Genomic DNA, 19233 nt, shown 5'->3' on the forward strand with positions numbered 1-19233 from the left:
TGCATTAATCTTAATATTGGTAGTCCGTTATGTTTGTATGAGGAGGGAAAAATGTCAGATGCTCTGGACAAAAATGTCTTTCAAATACCTCTAATGTAATATAAAAGGTTGTTAATTAACAGTCATCTCTCATTTTGTAGATGTCTGAGCAGGCTTCATAACAACAAACCATAGGTCTCAGATCAGTCGGTTTTCAGCTGCAACATGATACAAACTTGACCTAAAAGGCTAAAACGAAAACCATACAGATGACAGGATGTTCAATGTGTGATAAATTACCTGACTCATGTAATCTTTAAGTCTCTGCAAATTGAGTGTCACGTCATAGTCAAATGAAAGGGAATTAGTAGCAGCCTGAAATGTAGGAAATTAATTACGGAATTTCACATGTGGTTTTGATAAATCTGGAGTGTTATACAGTGCACAGCTACACAGTCGTTTTGTAGTCTCACTTTTGGAGGTTATGACAGTTATTTAACTGCCTCAGTTTTATGACATAGTTGTACAACATTGCTTTCAGTGCGCAGTCAGAGCCTCTCCGTGCTTGGAAAACATGACCATACAGCAGCTGAGAGAAGAATCACACCCGATCCGGAGAATGCTGGAGAGTGCATCAGAGTGGTTTAGATGAAATGAGGTTTGGCAGAGACACCGCCAAGTCTCCGACCAGCTTGATTCTCCGAGGAGAGACAGAAACAAACATACCAAACAGCATTCTGTATCAAAGACTGTGGTCCAGTGGGGAACTCATAATTTGATTTAGAACGAACGGCCTAGAAATATATCTTGACACTTGGAAAGAGCGTAGAAATCCGGTGGTCAATCTGCTCTGTCAGTGGAAAATCCCCCATTGTTCTGAGTTAGTGCTGTACTGTATGTGGAAACTGGATGACAGATGACAGAGGATGTTTGTCAATCAAGGAGAAAGAGGACCTCCTCTAACTTGACTTTGATCATGATAGTATGTTTCAAAAGGCACATCGCGGCTGTAGTACCTGCATAACACTGTTCAGTGGCTTGCTATGTTCCAGATGAGAAAGTAAATGCATCTGCCCACTATTTTTTATTTTCCTGTCTTGGTTCTCTCCCTCTTGCTCAGGGAAATGGGAACTGTGATACAGTATATTTTTCTTTGTTTCTCATATTTTTGTCTGTAGCTAGGTGTGTCACCATCTTCATTGTTCACTGACTCTTCACCGTTGCCTACTTGTATCACAGATAAAATCTGCTGCTTCCCATAATGAAAAAACAGTCAATATTGAATAATTTACTCACAGTCATTGTGATAATGCCGAAAAAGTGTCAAGCAGAGGTGGAGGCAGCCCATTCTCTTTGAATAACTGTCAACAAACTTGTATGTGAACTTCAGAAAAGGGCAAACAATTCTCAAGAGTGTACAACTGCCCACTCCTTGAAAATCCGGTTACTGTGGCTGGATAAGGATGGAGTAATTAGAAGGGAGGATGTGTGAATATTGGAAGGAAGATTAAGGCGGGACAGGTTTGTCACAGACTCCTCTACTTAATGACTAATTTTTTTTGATGTCATTGCTTTGTTTGGCCCTCCTTTTCCTGTGAACAGAAGTCAGCAAGAAAGTTGTAGGTTTGATTCACTTAGGCCTTCCTGGGTGGAGTTGGCATGAGTGTGCAGTCTAAACACATGCACACTAGGTTGAATGGTGACTCTAAATTTCCTCTAGGTGTGAATGTGAGTGTGTGGTTGTCTCTCTGTGTCAGCTCTGTGATGGATTGATGACCTGGCCAGGGTGTACCCCGACCTCACCCAATGTCAACTTGGATTGACTCTAGCCACCCCCGCGACCTAACCTTAATATGCAGTAGGCTACAGACGATGGATGGATGGAGAAACAACCTGATGTGAAATCTGTGTTTTGTTGTGTAAAAGAGTATGTCCAATAACATACTGTAAGACTTTGTAGTTGTAGTAGGCCTTCATGGTGGCAAAAATATTGTGAAGCAAATTTGAGTCCTAAGTTTGAGAATTTAAGGGAAAATAGTAGGGGGAAAATTTTAACAAAGCTCAAATGAAGCTTTGATTCAAGATTGATGAATCTATAATATCGGATCACTGTCATAGCTTTACTCTTGGGCACACACAGACTGACAGACAGTCTGTAATGTCTTGGGCAAAAATGGGTCGGTATCATATCTTGTTTTTAAATATCGGGTTCCCATCCGATCTCGGAACAAAATGTAACGGTACTATCGCGTTAAGACACGTCAATTTTGACCCAAGACGACCTCTAGTGCGCAGTATTAATGGCAGAGTGATGAAGAACCAAAAAAATGTATGTTTTCCATTAGTTGCATTCATAATGTGAAAAACAAAAAATGATTCTTTCCATTAAGCAGTTCTAAAACTATGGTCTTTGTTTCGGCTGACAGCAAACACATAGAATGATTGCTTTAGTTTAAACTGTAACTACAGTACAACAAAGGTAAAGTCCATAAGCTTTTTTACATAATTTATAGGCTGAAAGGTCTTGTCTCAAAATACATTAACATACAGTACATTGATTGTTCTGGTAGGTGCAAATCTCGAGGCAGCATGATTTGCTACCACTATTAATAATATAGAGAGTGGATTAAGTTTTGTTTTGTTTACATTCACATGGATGCACATTATTCTTTTTTAATTGCAATAAATGAGTGTGTTTTTTAACATCAACACTCTCAGAAGAGCACAAGTCAAGACCAGCACATCAACAAATGGATAAGCTGAGACTGTTTATTTTGTTGAATAATTAATGTGACCCTATACCAACCTATGCTGATTAAGACTGTACCTGTATCAATAATAGTACTGGATATTGGGAACTAAATCAAAACAATCAATCAGTAGACTGATTTACAATTTTCTAAAATGTCATCCCAGGAGTCATGTGCTTAGTGCAAGAGATTGACTGTTGCTGCAAACTACTATTTCTTTTTTACTTTTACAAACACTCACTGATACACACAGACTATAGATATAAAATGTTAATCCTGTTTTCTTTTGTTTAGTTAAAAATGAAGCTCACTGTGTGGAATTGAATACGGTCATCATTGACATCATAACCGCCCATAGATCAGTTATTATTCCATTACCAAAATTTGCAGTAAGTAGAAAAGACAAAACCCAAATGGATTACATTTAAATAGCATATGAAATAAATTGTGTTAGAATATGTTTAGAAATAGCAAGTATCTTAAGTTTACATTCATTCAAATTAAGTAGGGGTTAATTTGGTGAAATGATTTTGGGTTACCGACAGTGACTTCCAGTACATGCTGGGATGTGGTCTACCCACTAACCTTGTTAAGCAACAAAATCATAGAAAATGAATGAAATCAAGATTCAAAAGAAGATTCAGGTCACTTCTCAGTGTGTGAAGCAGTTAGTTCTGCTACATGCGCTGTCAGTGCATGGGTCTGTCACATTTGTCACACACACTTTTTTTTTGTTCTTTTTTTTGAGCTCCTGGCAAGAGTCCTCTGGATGAGCATGGTGCGAAGTAGACAAGCAGATGAGGTTGCAAGACAGAAATTGCTACTCTCACTTGGGTTAGCAGAACATTGGCAAAGAGCCTCATCTTGATCTTTTGATCATCTATGGTGAAGAGCCCACAAAACACTCGGCACTCCATTTTTATTTAGTAGTTTGATTTACTTAATAGGACATAAAATATATCAAGCAGAAAGCAGATAGTTAAAGCCCCAGTATGTATTTGGCTTTTTATTAGCAAAAATCAAATACTGCTTTCATGAATATGTATTTCACTTAAGTCGAATCACACCCGCATACAAATGAAAGCTTTCTTGTACCTTAGAATGAGTTGTTACAAGTCATTACAAATACATAAGTGGGCGATGCACCGAACCGAGGCTGCCATGTCGCATTGCTATTTTTTACGTTCAGTGGCAGCATGACCGTAGGTAACCACAGAAACTCAGCGGAGCTGTCGGCTCGGGGAGAAAGTTTTCCAGGTAGCGCCTGTTAAAACTGTCACCACTGTAGTGTGAGGAAGGACGGAGGCCCCGCTAGATGGGGGTAATTCCTACATACTATACATTTAATATGAAGCCTGTCCTCTGCCTGACTGTAGTCTGTAGACTTTTTTAAAAAAACAGAATATTTAATTTTTTTTTTAATGTTTGAATTGTAAAACAAAGTGATAGACCTGTGGTTTGTTTCAGGATAGATAAAGGAGGACCAACACAAAGTTCACACGAGCTGCTCATGTGCACATGCATGGTACTCCTATATTCTCTTATAGCTCTGTGTGCTGTCCTGCCACCATCACACTACACTTTACCTCCCCCTTGTGTTTTCACTCACTTTGGTTCTGAGAAGATTACAGTTCTGCTGTTTAAGAGGAGAGATTGCATTCCCCACACTGTTGGCTTCTAGAGTAATGGGCTTGAGCTGGAAAGGTGGTGTAGAAAGAGGAAGGAGGAAAGCAGTGCCTGAAAATCCCTGTTCCCTTAAAACAGAGGAGGAGAAATTGAACAAGGGTGCTGATGTTTGCACTCCTCTGCACCCTGTGGACAACACACACACACACACACACACACACATACCCTGTAATGATTTTTTTTTTTACTGTGAAGGTGATCTTATTTTACCTGCAGTGTGCTTAATGCCTTGTGTTATGAGTAAATCCATAATTTGGTCAGTTCTATTTAGTGTTTACTTCTACAATCCTATAACTACAGTTTTATGTTGTACTAAACCTAAATTTAATTTGGAGGGGAAAAAAAACGGTCCAGTGTTGTTGTACGATTTGGCCACCTGGCTCCCTGTCTACTCCCACGTCCTGCTTTAAAGCATGGAGAATTTAGGGGAGGTGCTTTGGGTGGGTCCCTCATGTTTAATGCATTATTCTGTTCCCTATATCCTGCCGCCGTCTGTTCCTGCAGGGGGACTTGATCAGGGGAGACCACTATTCATTCATTCATGTCTGGGTGCGTTAACGCAAACCGCACGTCAAGTTAAGCACAGCCTTGTGGGTTTTATAAAAGTTTGCAGTTACTGTGGATGGACTATCCGCCCGCGTGGAACTGTCCTGCGCTGCACATCTCGCACTGCCGCAGCAAAAACAAGCACCTTGCTGAGATGGGCGTGCACGGAGGAAGCGGGGAGCACTTGGAAACCAAACTCAACTGAGAGTTCCTCCTTGCAGGACACTTCCAAGCCGCAGTTACAGTACAGAGGGATACCTCGTGATGCGTAAATGGATTTAATTTTAGCTCAGTCTAATGAGTTTCTGCAAAGAGAGAAGATAAAGTTGATGGAGTTAAACTTCTTACGTGAACTCCAAAAAGCAAACTGGACGTGAGGCACTCAGAGTAACTAAATAAATAACTTCTGGGGCTTATAATTTTACTATCGACTTTTTAAAATTACATATATTTTGCGGTCTCATCACCTTTCTCACATTTCTCCTTATTCCAGTGCATTTTATTATTATTATTATTATTATTTTTAAAAACCTATTTTAAATCCAACGTGGTGAGGAGGATGGACCCTGCCTGCGCCAAAGTGGGGACGGCGTCTCTAGTCGCCGGCGGCGGAACCGGCGTGAGCGCGAAGGCGCCGAAACATCTGTGGAGGCAGCAGAACCAGGCAGCGCTTTCTCCGCTCCACCACGCAGCGCTCTCTCCGCTCCACCACGCGCTGGTAGTGCGCAAGAACGACCGAGTGAGACAAAGAGGCTTTTCGGACACCGAGAGATACCTCAACCCGAGGAACATGGATCGGACTTACGCAGTGGACACGGGACACCGACCTGGGCTGAAGAAATCTAGGATGTCGTGGCCGTCGTCGTTTCAAGGTCTTCGACGGTAAGGGCAAAAGGGAAACTGCTTTGTTTCATCTTGTTCGTTTTTTTTTTTTTTTTTTTTAATTATCCTCGCTGAAGCTGGGCGTTATTTATAAGGACTGAGCGCGAGAGCGGAGAAGTGTTTTAGATCGTATTTAGTCCTAACTTTGGGGAGGTTATGGTTCATTTTTCATATCAGCCCCGTGTTCGACCCCTAACATCACTTTTGTGTAACGTTGTCCGAAGCAGTTACTGTGTGCAATGCTGTGCTGCAGAAAGGATGGAGAAAGTATCTGCTCATAATCTAGATGTAAACGGTGAAAAAGAGAAAAGAGACGCGAATTATGATCAAAAGAGACGCGAATTATGATCACAAGAGCGTTGCATTTTGTCTCCTTTCACACTTTCAACATCGCATACGTAACTTATCTCTGTTCATTGTTGCCTTATAGACATTGATCATACAGTAGCTGACAGTTGTCCGTTTAATTTGGGTCAGAAAGTCGTGTCATCCTGAAAAGAATGCGTTTGTTTTCCAAACAAGAAAAACAATGGGACAAAGTCAAAAGAGTAACTGAGTTACATCGCATGCTTTTATATTCATGTTCCTATCTGTTCATCAGGCTATATCTGGCACATTAGGACAAGTGGACATGAAACGTAGGCGTTGACCAAGGACAGGTCACGGGAAAGTGACCTGTAAGTGCTGTGCCCTGAACACATCACATGCAGGCATCCTCTCTGTCTTTTAAGATAATGTTTAGTGACCTTCAGTACCCACATAGTATGGGGTTGGTAGCCTAGTGTTCATGTTCCAAAGTAAAATTAAAGCAGATACAGTAGGCTACATCATTGCTAATTCATAATGACCACATTCTCTGAAATGACACTGACAATAATCTGACTCACTACACATGACAACATGGATAATTTTAGCACATATGCAACATGCACTGGATGTTGCTTGCACATGAGCTTTTTAACCAGAGCAACTACAGAAAAAAAAATGATGACAGTAATATTTGCAATAACAGTTTCAGTGAAACCCGTCTGCATACAGACAGATACAAAAGCAGCTCGGCACTCAGACAGCCAGGGTGTGTGGGGAAATGTTTCTGCTCTAATTACTCACTTGTTCTGGGAAAAGAGGGAGAGAAAAAAGAGCAACTGAAATGAAAACTGAGAAGGTCACCTCAGCTCCCTAGCTCAAGTGACAGCTGCACATGTAAGATTCTGTTTCCTCTCGTACTCCTTTCTTTCATAAATTTTGATTCAGACATGAGTGATGCTCACCTGCACGTCTAGTCACCAGCCAGCTACAGGAAGTGCACTGGCTTGTCTGGTCGACCGACAGAGCGGTCGCTGTCACGGTGGCAGAACATTCACATTCCCCAAAGAAAGAGGAGGAGGGAGTGAGGGAGGGAGGGATGAGAGCACTGGTGGGAGTGACATTACAAAGTGGTGTGCTGGAATAAAACACCTCATATGATGTTACAATAATGCATTGAAATTATTTGCCACGCTAATGAAATGAAGTGCAACAGGAGATACTCATGCAGTTCAGCTGTCCTGAAGATGAAACACTTTTCACATTTGCTTCAGGAGGATAATTAAACATAGATTAACCCAAACAAATCAAATTTCACACAGGAGGCTAATTATGTAAGAGGCACATTGCTCTCTAGCACATATACGGGAACAGTAAGACCAGCTAAATCAAATTTTGTTCCCTGTACACCATTGCCCAGCGTCCCATTATCTGTGGTTGTTCAGTGGAGCCATTTCAGTGGATGTATGTTCATCCATTTGGTTTTATGGTTCTACTGTATCATCTTGTTACAGTGTCTTCTCCCTCTGTGATTTGCAAATGCCTCCATCTGGTGTGGATGTCATTAAATGAACTTGTATTAAGAGTAGGAATCATAAAATAAAATCCTATCATGAGTCATTGTTCACAGCAACAATGCAGGTGATTATTCCAAGCACATCATATTGCGAGTCATTTTGAACAGCAGTTGTGTGAAAGCCGAATGGCTGTAGTTAAAATATGTGCACTAAAATGATACCTCTGCCTCCAAAGTGAGTCAAATCTTTTCATTGTGTGTAAATGACATTCATCCCGAGCCTGAAAATAATTTAGGACAAAATAGACAAATGTGTAAAATTCACATTGCATTGTTTCATAAAAACAATTTGTTCAGAGCATTTCCTTATTGACTGCACCACCCAGACACCAGTGGTTTTACCCTCCTGGCATTTACTGCCATTGATGTGTTTGAAAGCATTTTGTCAGCTTTTGCAAACATGCAGCTAAGCTATAGTTGCTTGACAAGGGAGACAGCTACAGTAACCCCTCCTCTAGATGCGAAAGCTTTTTAGCATATTGTCAGGCTTTTCAGATACTCTTTAGCCTACACAAGCTGACACATGATGCATGTGCTAATTACATTTAACCCATGTGTTTGATAGACTTTTTCAATTAACAGGCCTGCAGCAGGTCACATATCTTCACATGAAAAACTCAGCAATCAAGCGTTTGCTTCAAGTCTGATAGAGCGGACACATATCCTGATTACAACCGACATAAACAACTTCCAAGGCAGTATCCCAGTAGAAAACTAATCAGAAGAGCCAGCAACTTGCTCAATGCATACAGCTGATATCATTCTTGTGTATATATAGAGCGACAGCAAACTCTTTCCTTAGAGGGTTGCAGACATTGCCATGTTTGCCTTAGTGGCTGGTTTGGAACAAAGTTCAGCAGCCCCAAGGTAAAACACATCACCCAAATGTGTCACAATCTAGGCTGGGCTTGGATGCTGCTCAAGGTTTCTACGAGACCTCAGCAAGAATCTGGAGCATCATTTGATGAGGATATGGCATTTCTCCCATTCCTCTCCTGCTGCTTGCTTGTGTCAGCCATTGGGACTCTGCAGGGGTCTTTTCTGTATCTGTGGAGGTGTCATTGAGGAGGAGCATCATGATTTCTCATGTCTCTGTCCAAGCTCAATCAAGATTTGGCTTTTGAGTGGGTGGAAAAGGAAATGTCAAAACAAAAAACATCTAAGAAGGGAAGGAAGTAGAGATGGAACGTGGTCCATCTGGACATTTGGTCCCATCAGCAGCAACAGCAGATTGGAAAACTTACCCCTGCCCTCTCACTCTGCGCTGTATTTAACGGTTGTTGATTTTTCTTCAGCCAATCCTCCTCCTCCTACTGTGACTGCCAATGCTCGAGTGAGATTTTTAGCCAGTATGAAGCGTAACCCCCTGGCTATGTCATTAGATCCCAAGGGTGTTAGTGAGCGAGACAGGAACTGCTATTGGGTACGAGGATATATATAACCCCAGTCACTGCCACTATTACTGTCATACTGCATAGGCTGCTACAGAACCGGCACAATACACATTATGTATGGCTGCACTCCTAGGCATGTGAGAGATATCCAGAATGTGCTAATGAACATATTGCTAACATGGCACTAAATATTCAATTAGCAGAGATCATCATCAAAAAGCACGTAGCTTGGGTAATGAAATCGTGGAAAGTGATAATTTCTGACTTCGTGAGATTTTATATTGTGTGAAGTGTTACAGATGAAAGGCCAGCAGAGCTGATGATTATGTGAACACTGGTCCCTTGTCTGGGTCGTATTGACCTGTTCATTCAGTCAAAAATGGAAGGTGTATTGAGCATGTTCTTGGGCTTTGAAAGATGAGCATGTCCATTTCAAAGTTACTGATGCAGACAGAAGTCAATTTTAATCCGGAAAAGGTGGATTAAAAGGCACAGCTGCTGAAGGAGCAAGGTCAATCGTCATTCGGGATATGTGAGATTCACAGGCAATCATACTGCAAGTTTGATCCTTGTCAACAGCTTGGCGTCAAATAAGTATCATAAAAATGGCTGTACAGCAAATATCATGACTGAGCTTATAAAGAATTGTCATCTATTTTATTATTTTAGTATAGTTACAGTGTTTCCCCCAGAAAATTTGTTAGTTAAGGTGGTGTTTGACCTGTCGACGGGGGGGGACGCACGGATCTGTTGACGGGGGGGGGGGCGCACCGCGCCGTATTAAGTTTCGCTTTCAACACGCGCTGCTGTTATGCATGCGCGCTTCTCTGTGCTGTGTATGTGTGTGGGAGGATGCGGCCATCGTCCGACGGGGGGGGGGGGGGCGGCGGCGGCGAATATCGCTACATTTTTTTTTTTAAAAAAAAGACGTTAAGTTTAGGCGGCAGCTCTTTGTTGTTAAGGCGGCCGCCTTAACAGGAAAGCGCTGCGGGAAACCCTGAGTTATACATATGCGTAAAGACAATGACGATACCAAAACCTGGGCTTAGTGTATCGGCTGATACCCGATACAGATCCGATACCACTGTTGAATAAATAAACTGTATACCTTGCCATTTGGAAGAGAGTGGAGGCATCAGGCTTGACTTCAACATTACTTTCCTAACTTTGTAAAACCTTGTAACTCTGTGTTTGTTGTCTACCAGCATGCTGCTCGTGCTGCTGACACATGATGTAGCACGTGTCACAAACATAGAATTGAAGTGAATAGATCTGTGTCATAGATCAGCCCCATTATCCAATACCCGATCTAGCTATTTAGTCAATATCTGGGCCGATGTCTGATCTTAATATCGGATCAGTGCATCCCTACAGACAATAGCTTTCAGACAGTCTCTAACTTACCATACAACATATGGATACTCAGAAGTGGATACGTATATTCCTTTCACTGAGTCAGTTATAAAATATCTCTAGTTTTGGTGTCAGTCCTCCTCTCTTTGAATTTGATGTCAGATTGGACTTGAACTGCTCTTATCAGAATGGAAAAAATCACATCTCAAGTAACCATGACATTTACAGCACCTTGAAAAATAAGTGTAAGTGTAACTCATGTGGAATAGCATGAGGACTTGTGCTGTTTGCCATTTTTTAAGCATCAGTTTGACTTTCCCGAACAGACTGCTGGCACAGTCTCCTCAGGTTCCTGTGAGGTGCCATGGACACAATCTGGTTTGACAGGTTGTTGAATCCCCTGATGACCTGTTTGTCCATATCAGTCTTTAGCTGTGCTGATGTCTTTTTTTTTAGGCAACATAAATAGACCATGAGATTACTTGAGAACACAAGTCTCCCTGGCCATTCAAAAGCAAACTCTGAAGGTGGATCATTTCAAAACAAACTCTGGATTCAAATACAAATGGCATGGAATGTGTGATTGCTTAATTCAAAGCCTGTGTGTCACATTGTGGAGATGTTAGCCTTAATACATGTGGTGTATCTTACTGTAAGAAGAACTGGGATTTTTTTTTTTTTTAAAGAAAAGGAAAAAAAAAACAGACTTTCAAATAATGCTGCAGTCACAAATAATAGCTGGGGAATTGGCTAGCAGCAGCAGCAGCAAATAAAAGCAGACTGCCAATGCAGACAGGATGAGAAAAAAGTAACAGAGGAGGAGGGTATGTCTGTAGCCTATAGCTCCTATGGAAAATCTGGATTATGTCCTCTTCCACAGCACTTACCCCATCAATGCAAGATTATTTTCATACTTAAACCATATTTTCATGGAGTATATTACTGTACACTTCATCTGAGTTGCTCTTTGCCATCTACCTGTCTCATTAGATCTACCTTGTCAATGTTCACTTATTGCCCTTCTTCCTTTTTGTGCATCCTAAAAAGACAGAGTTAGTTACATGAATTGTGCAGTAGCTCAGATATTAGGTACTGTGAAAATTAAGTAGTCAATATTCTTGGGGTGAAATGGTTTTGTCTGATGATGCTGTTAAACAACAGTGTCACAGACATATTAGCTGCCTTCTCCCTTTTGGAAAAAGTGACTTAGCTGCTGTTACAGTGAATTAGACTGACCAGATGTTGGCAGATGGGTTACTTGGGGATGTGAATATAAATTAATTTTCTATCATGCTTCATCTTCATATTTTAGGTATTAGTGAGTGATTGTGTCTGCAGAGCCCCCTCACCCTGCCTGTATTTTGGTCTTTTGCTTTGTTTTGTTGTGCACGGGGACGCTTCTGGATGGAGAGTCGTGTTTTCTCTCCAGCCAATGACAGAGCTCAGGTGAAGTTCCATGCAGCGAAAGCGAAACTTCACCGAGTAGGAGGGCTGCTACTGGACTGGAGGGCTGCTAGCCCTGCTAGCTTGTGAGTGCTAGCCCACCGCTCCAGCGCTTCACATCTGTATTTCCTTTTCTTTGCAGTCCTTGCTGCTGCTGCTGCTGTCAGGGGCACAGTTGAGCCAGAGGAGGGGACCAGTTTGAATGTTTTGTTTACAAACTGTAACGAACAAACCTCCAGACTCTACCTTTAATTCTAAACGAATAACTTGAATATGAAGAACCTATAGTACTTTAAAGACCTACACGCATACATAATGAGGTTCAATTGAAGATGGCTTGGTGAAGAGCTTTTTGAAGAACTATTATTCTTCTCCTGAGAGGGTGGGTACTTTAGGCATATTGTACAAGTCTAGTGGTTGTCCAGAATCATCAGGGCTTTAAGAGAGTATGTGATGTGTATTTTTGTATGTGTTTGTATGTGGTGATGCAGGCATACTGTGTCTGAACAGTGGACACTTACAGTACGGGATGTCCTATATGGCACACATTTTGTAAACTGGTGCACAGAAATACATTTTTGTGGGAAACGGAAATTGCACACTCAAGTCGAGCCCTTCACCAAAGCAAATTGTATTTGACATTAGAGTTAAAAAGTGGGAGACATGATGTTTAATGTACTTCTAGATTGTTATACTGTACTGCTCCACAGCCAAGTGGAATCATGCTTAGGAAACATATTTATCCAATGTGAGAACTGGACGATGTCCAGCAGGCATCAAAGGCCAGTTTGTATGACAGGCTCGAAGAAACCATTATTGCTTCATAAGAGAGAGGAGCTGGGCTGAAATGGCGATATCACAAATAGAAACAGAGCTCCAACAGCGTATGTGAAACAGAGAGGACTGGTCATCTAATTTTTACCAGCAGGGAATAGGCATTTGTATTTCATAGCCTTTCACTGGTCATCTGCCAGGCTAATAAAATGCATGGAGCCCATTTCTGAAGGACAATCTTGTAAAGGGCTTCAAGCCTTAGCCTCTCTAACTGCCTACTTGATGTTTGGTGATTCCCTGAGCCCGTGGCTGGCTGTGCTGTATTACACTCAACAGGCTGATAAAGAGCAGGGCTAGAAACTGGCTGGTGTAGAGTTTGCTGATTGTTCTGAGAGAGAGCATATCATTTATAAATGATTAACAATTTCTGTAAGGATATCTGTAGCAAAGCTGTGAGGAGAGCTATGAAAACAGAAATGACTTGTCAACATTTATTAAATTTTAAAAGGCACATGGTCTTAACATTTCTGAACGACACTACTTGCATTATACTGCAGCTGGTCCAAACAATTCATTAACTATTAATGCCACTTGAAAGCTGATTGCTTTAAAACACTGTAAAACACTGTGGAGTGGAGCATGTTCTTGTCTGTGGTATGTTGACATGGGGCTGAATTGAAGCTACGAGAGGCTGTTATGGGCGATAGTTACCATGCCACCTAGACAACAGTTAACAGTATCACATAGGGTAACAACATACAGTATTTCAAACACCAAGTTGTCACAATCAAAACATATGATCAGACTGATTTGCTGCCAATAGTTCCGTTATGTTGTGACAGATAAGGAAGCAGCTATGAGGTACCACCTGCTGGATGAAATGGACTAACAATAAACAACCTGACAGCAAAGTTACCGTGCTCCCTTAAACGATCAAGATTTCTTATACTGCTCTGTAATGAGGGGAGCTGTTGGGGGAACTGTCAGTCACGCTAAGCTTCAAATACATGGTGCCTGATTCCTATGATTTTTTTTCCCAGCAGATTTTGATTACTCCTTTTCATATTTCTTTCTCTTTTAATCAGTTTGTTTTTTGGAGACATACATTTCATTTTCTCCAACTCCTGATTGACTGACACAAACATGGGCATCTTCACAGGTGGTTTATGCACATATAGGTTAATACTGAGATACAGTAACTCCCCTGTTTATAATCTTTCATCTGCCTGTCCTTCAATTGCTCCCACTCTGGCCCATGCTGCTTACATTTATTGATTCTCCATCATATTTCAGCATCTTGGTCCTGAATGATTTGCCTCTCAGGCCCACATGTCTCCTGCCACATCTGTCAGCTCTCATCTGATGGCCTGCTCACACATATTTGAACCAGCCTGCAGAGGCCATCAAACATGAAAATAGTGGGCTGCATTCTTGACACATAAACAACTCTACATCTGTGCCAAAGAAGGTTAAGAAACAAGACGCATGTTACTGAGCAGCTTGAATAATTTTCCATACGCATTATAATTACAAGTGCTCTCATTGAATCAAATTAATGCATTTTAGTGCAGCTTTCAGCCTTTTAGCTGATTTGTATGGATTACTGTACCAGTTCAAGAATCACCAATAAGCTCAGACAAGGAAATTGTATATTCCCCCAGTTCCCCCAATGAAACTTGATTTGAAGAAAAGAAAGGCAAAAGAATTGGCAATGTAAAGAGACCCAGATATTTTTCTTCAGAGATGAGGGATTACACTTGTCTCTTTGACAATTTTCATCCTCTCTGTTTTAGTCACTGTGTTCTTTTGAGATATGTAATTGCTCTCTTTCTTGATTGATTGACGCAGGTATGCTCATGAATAACATATTTTTGGAGATGGGGACTAAGCCAAGTTAATATTGGGTTTATTAGAAGTATTTTTTGAGGTGTTCTATGACTGTATTAGTCATTTTAGCAGTATGAAATGACAGGAAATGAAGGCATAAAAAGATGGGGGTGACATGCGTCTATAAGTCCCATCTAGATTGAGAGGCCGTTAGGGCGCCGCCATAGCTCAGCTCATCCATACCGGAAGTCACGACCGGAAGTTGCTTTTCTTCGTGTATATTATTTCTATGTTATTCTAAGAACCCCTCTCTCTCTGGCCTGTCTAGCCTCTACCTGGTCTTTTTAGTAAACTTAACCAACTCCTTTCTTCATTGCCTAAACCCAACCAAAGCACCCACCAAAGACATTTCTTTTCTTTTTTTTCTCTCTCTCTCCTGGAAGGAGCGGCGCTAGCCGTTAGCCGTTAGCAGCGTTTTTTAATAACTCAATAACTTAATGAACGATCCATGCAAAAAAATATTTAGTTAGCTCAATCATGTTGTAACTAAGATATCCGCTGGAAAAAAATATTTTATCATGGACCATTTGAGTTACTGAGTTGTTGTTTTTATCTGAGAAATGATACACACGAAGAAGAGCAACTTCCGGTCGTGACTTCCGGTATGGATCAGCTGAGCTAATGGCGGCGCTCTTGTCCCTGCATACGGGTACTCTTGTCTAGATTTGGGGATGTTACTATTCATAGTCTATGTCATAAACTCCTAAGCCACATGGGTCCCGCCCTGTTGGACTTAAAGCAACACTATGTAGGATTCATGGTACTGGTACTCTGGTTGAGAAGAGCAACTGTTTGCTACCTGTCTTTCCCAGAGAAGCACAGAGCCTACGTGAATTTGTTGCTGGTACCGATGCCGGTGCCGTCGCCGCTGTCATTACTGGTAATTGGGCTTCAGCCCGGTCTCCAGGACCACGGTGTTCCTACCCACTCAGGAAAGTTACATAGTGCAGTTTCAGCTGCTGTGACCCCACTCAGCCTGTAGCGGCGGCACCATTCATCCTATTAACCATTTTTCTACCACTTGAATGAATTTAGAAACATTATTTCAAGGTCGAAAAACTACAATGTGTTGCTTTAATACCAGTTGACCAGTGCTTGGTCGACTATTTGGGGGCAGCCCTACTTTTTATCACCAATTTTGTCTTAGACTATGTATTATAGTTTTGTATTTATTTTTCTGTTACTCTGTGTTCATGACAGTACTTGATGGAGTGTTAGCCAGGGTTATATGCAGAATAATTTTGTCATAGAAAGATAAGGCTACTGGGCATTTTTGTGGGCCCTACCGGGCTGTGGGCCCCTGGAGTTGTCATCACCTTTCTCTGCTATGCAACAGCCCTGGTTGCACATATACTGTAGTTGTTTTGCTTCATTGGATGTCTGCATCCATATTGTTGTAAGTTTGTTTGAACATATGGTCATCAACATAAACATACTGCAAGGTGATACATCTTTGGTTGCATCATGTACAGTCCTTGCCATCATGGGCAAATCCACACTTAATGTCAGTGTCAACCCTTCCTATCTCTTGGCTAAGGGAAGTCACATTGGACTGTACTGACTGTGCTATACAACAATACTTAAGTGATGTGATTGTTATACTGTACAGTAAAAATAATCAAATCTCTAACCAAGGCAAAATGATGTTGGTAATTACATGAGTATAATGATGCAGCTTTAACCAATATCTGAATGTCAAGGTTGGCCAGCAGCTATGCCATGGCCTTTGTGGTGCACAGTGTAATGTCCTGAAAGAAAGACAAGGTCATCTGTAATTTGCATTTTTTGTTTCTTGGGGTGGATAAAAAGGAGGCAGCCCATCTGAAGAAAAGCATGCATAATTCAAAGTTCATCAGGAATGCTGTAGAGATGCTGTTCTACTATGAAATGAAATGTCAAAATCAATGGTAAAGCAATTGGTAGACCTCAGAGTAAAATAATATGTATGTCTGCTTCCAATTATTTTTTTGTTTATATTGTTTGTCCAGTGACCCAAAATTTATGAGTCTATTTTAAGGCTTGAAAGGCTAATAGCTAGGGCTGTAGCCGATATCCAATACTTGGGCAGCATCCGAGTGCCAGCCCTACAAACAAGCAAACATAGCTGTACGCCACCTATTGCTTAAGCTCTGTATTTAGCTAGATTTCTAGCATATATTGAGCTCAATGATGGTCAGTGGAATGATGATTTGTACTGAAAAAGTTGTTTGAGAAATTTCTGTGGCCAATGCGACACTTCCTTCTGCTGTGATCCACCATGACGGACATGATTTCGACCATGTCAAACTCTCCAGAATGAATGCAAGTCGCTTCCACTTCTTAGTGGCTACCCTACAGGGTTTGTGTATGTAATATTGAAAACATTTTAGGTGGAGCACCAGTTTAAGGCTGTTACTCATGAGTTGATTTCATGTCACTGTTGGGAATTGACTGGCTAATAAATCAGGACCATTTGCTTATTAGCAGGATATGGATTTCACAGTAGACCCGAGAGGCTGGACTTGATGGCTTCTGTTACAGAGCCATTAGTTGATCTCTTGAGATTGTGTGGCCATCTTTTTAGTGACATTATCTGAAACCATTCTGCTGTGCACAAGTTAGTGTAAGATTATCCAGCTTTAACTGCTTTAAGCTTTGTGCTGCTAAATCGTTACTGCTAGTGTGTCAAAACTGAACTGAAATCACATATCAATCTCATATAATATCATATCAAGTACTCACTTGCAGTAGATGTGAAAGCCCCTCCTTCCTGGAGAATGTGTTCTCAGAATATTGAATCTATTAACACATCTTTCTACACTTTTGTCTGTAGTTTTCAGTATACTGTTCCTGGTTCGAAATGCAGAGGGCTTCTCTTAGCCCAGATTTGGCAAACTGACTAGTCTGTGTTTCTGTCACTGTCACAGTGTCTTCTGACAGGTTTTACATTTCTGTGTGTAACGCTTGTCCTCTGCATGAATATCCACTCCATATTGGCTGTGGCTCCACATGTGGCCATGACATCTATTACATCAGCCGCTCCATAAGTTGTGAAGTCTGACTGCAGGTGAAGATATTTTGCCATGAACATCCTAAAATGTCACAGAATGTTTTGTCTTAAAGCCACAAAGTACAGACTCTTCGTCTTTTACACACTCTGAAAAGTTGCTGAAAGTGTCCTGTCCGAGTGTCAGAGACGTACAGAGGACTAGTCCCCATTTGTCAAATTTGTGTAATGGAAGTAAAAAGAATCTTGATGGAAATGAAACCAGTGCAAACTGTGAGAGCCCATTAGACAAATGTTAACAATGGCTTTCCTCTAACAATTCAATCAACATCATGACTTGTATTTGTACCATGCAACTTAAAGGCGCCAGTTATTAAGTATGGAATAGATTTGTCCTCTTTTGGTGAATCATAATCTGCTTGTATTTTCCCTGAATGCATTCACAGAAGGTCACCTTGCTCATTTGGGAAATAGTCACCATGGCTACATTAGTTAGAGGGGTGCACTGATTTCATTAGTGATGAGATCTCATGAGGATGCTTTGAGGACAGTAGGGAAGAGTGCAGGGAAGAGGAGTATAGGGACCTTATTTGTGGAGAAGTAGAGAAGGTGAGGAAGTTCTTATCTAAAGCAGTTTTCATCAAACCTTTACATATACTTTTTTAAAACCCTGAAGGCTTGTGGAGTGTCGTGGCAATGGAAAGGTTCATAATTTAGTTTTTTTTTTAAAAAAATAAATCTGCTATCACTGTTTCAATATTTAATATACATTTCAATATTTCTATTTCTTTGTTTCAAAACTGAAAGAAGGAAAATGCAAAAAATTGTGAAATCCAAGGCTATCCTATGGATATGTAGTGATGCCATAGACAGGAGTGATATGGACTTAGAATAATATGTCTGTATTTTGAGGTTGGATAGCTATATGACCAATTGTAAGTCTCATGTGAGATGTCATAAGTACTTAAGCACCAAAATAGTCTATGATTAAGAGACAATGCAATGACAGGATTACCTTCCCTGTTTGAAAATGTATAGCTGCAAAACATATAAATGAAAAGTACTGTAGAAATAAGTCTCTTTCTGTGACTTGCTCTTAAGTTGTTTTCATCAACAATAATACACCAATTAAAATACAATTTCCTCTCTTACTTAGCAAAACACACTGCTGCGTAAATGACATGGGAAGGTAAACATAACAAAAATACCAAGAAACATATTCTCTCTGAAAATGTGCATGTGCACAATATATTAACACGTAAATGAAAAAAAATACAGTGTGTGTGTACTACTACTGTACTGCTGTGTTTCCTGCCCTGCTGCAGGAGAATGTGTAAGTGAGTGGGGCTGGGTTTGCACTTTGCACGCAGACAGAAGGAAAGTGGGGGAGGTGTTTTCTCTGCAAATGTGAGAGAAGAGAGATGAAAACACTGGCACAGTTGTACAGAATAAAAGGGTTTATAACATAGCACCAACTATATTGATATAAACGGTGTTGTCTCATTTTATAGATTTTGAAAATATATCTGTACTTGAAGCAGTGTTATTAAGGACATTATTCACTGTGTGGCCTAGGCCTGTGACGATAACACATTTTGCTGGACGATATATCGTCCCAAAAATTATTGCAGATAAACGATATTATTGTCAACATTAACCACTAATATTAAT

At 40.8% G+C, this 19233-nt stretch overlaps 1 protein-coding gene across 3 annotated transcripts in view; it reads left to right on the plus strand.

The window, feature by feature from the left end:
• The window catches only part of pde4d (phosphodiesterase 4D, cAMP-specific), a 189816-nt gene that overhangs the window by 40843 nt on the left and 129740 nt on the right, over nt 1-19233 (plus strand). The window contains exon 1 of one of the 3 annotated variants that reach the window (XM_085786523.1): nt 4922-5843. The exons of the other annotated variants lie outside the window; for them this stretch is intronic. Coding sequence (XP_085642649.1) covers nt 5521-5843 — 323 coding nt within the window. The 5' untranslated portion in view covers nt 4922-5520. Of the gene's footprint in view, nt 1-4921; nt 5844-19233 lie in introns of those variants that run through there. 3 annotated transcript variants of the gene reach the window in all.

Source organism: Trachurus japonicus, chromosome 9 (genome assembly GCF_045865225.1).
Source record: "Trachurus japonicus isolate A0001 chromosome 9, Traja_1.0".
Taxonomy (NCBI): Eukaryota; Metazoa; Chordata; class Actinopteri; order Carangiformes; family Carangidae; genus Trachurus; species Trachurus japonicus.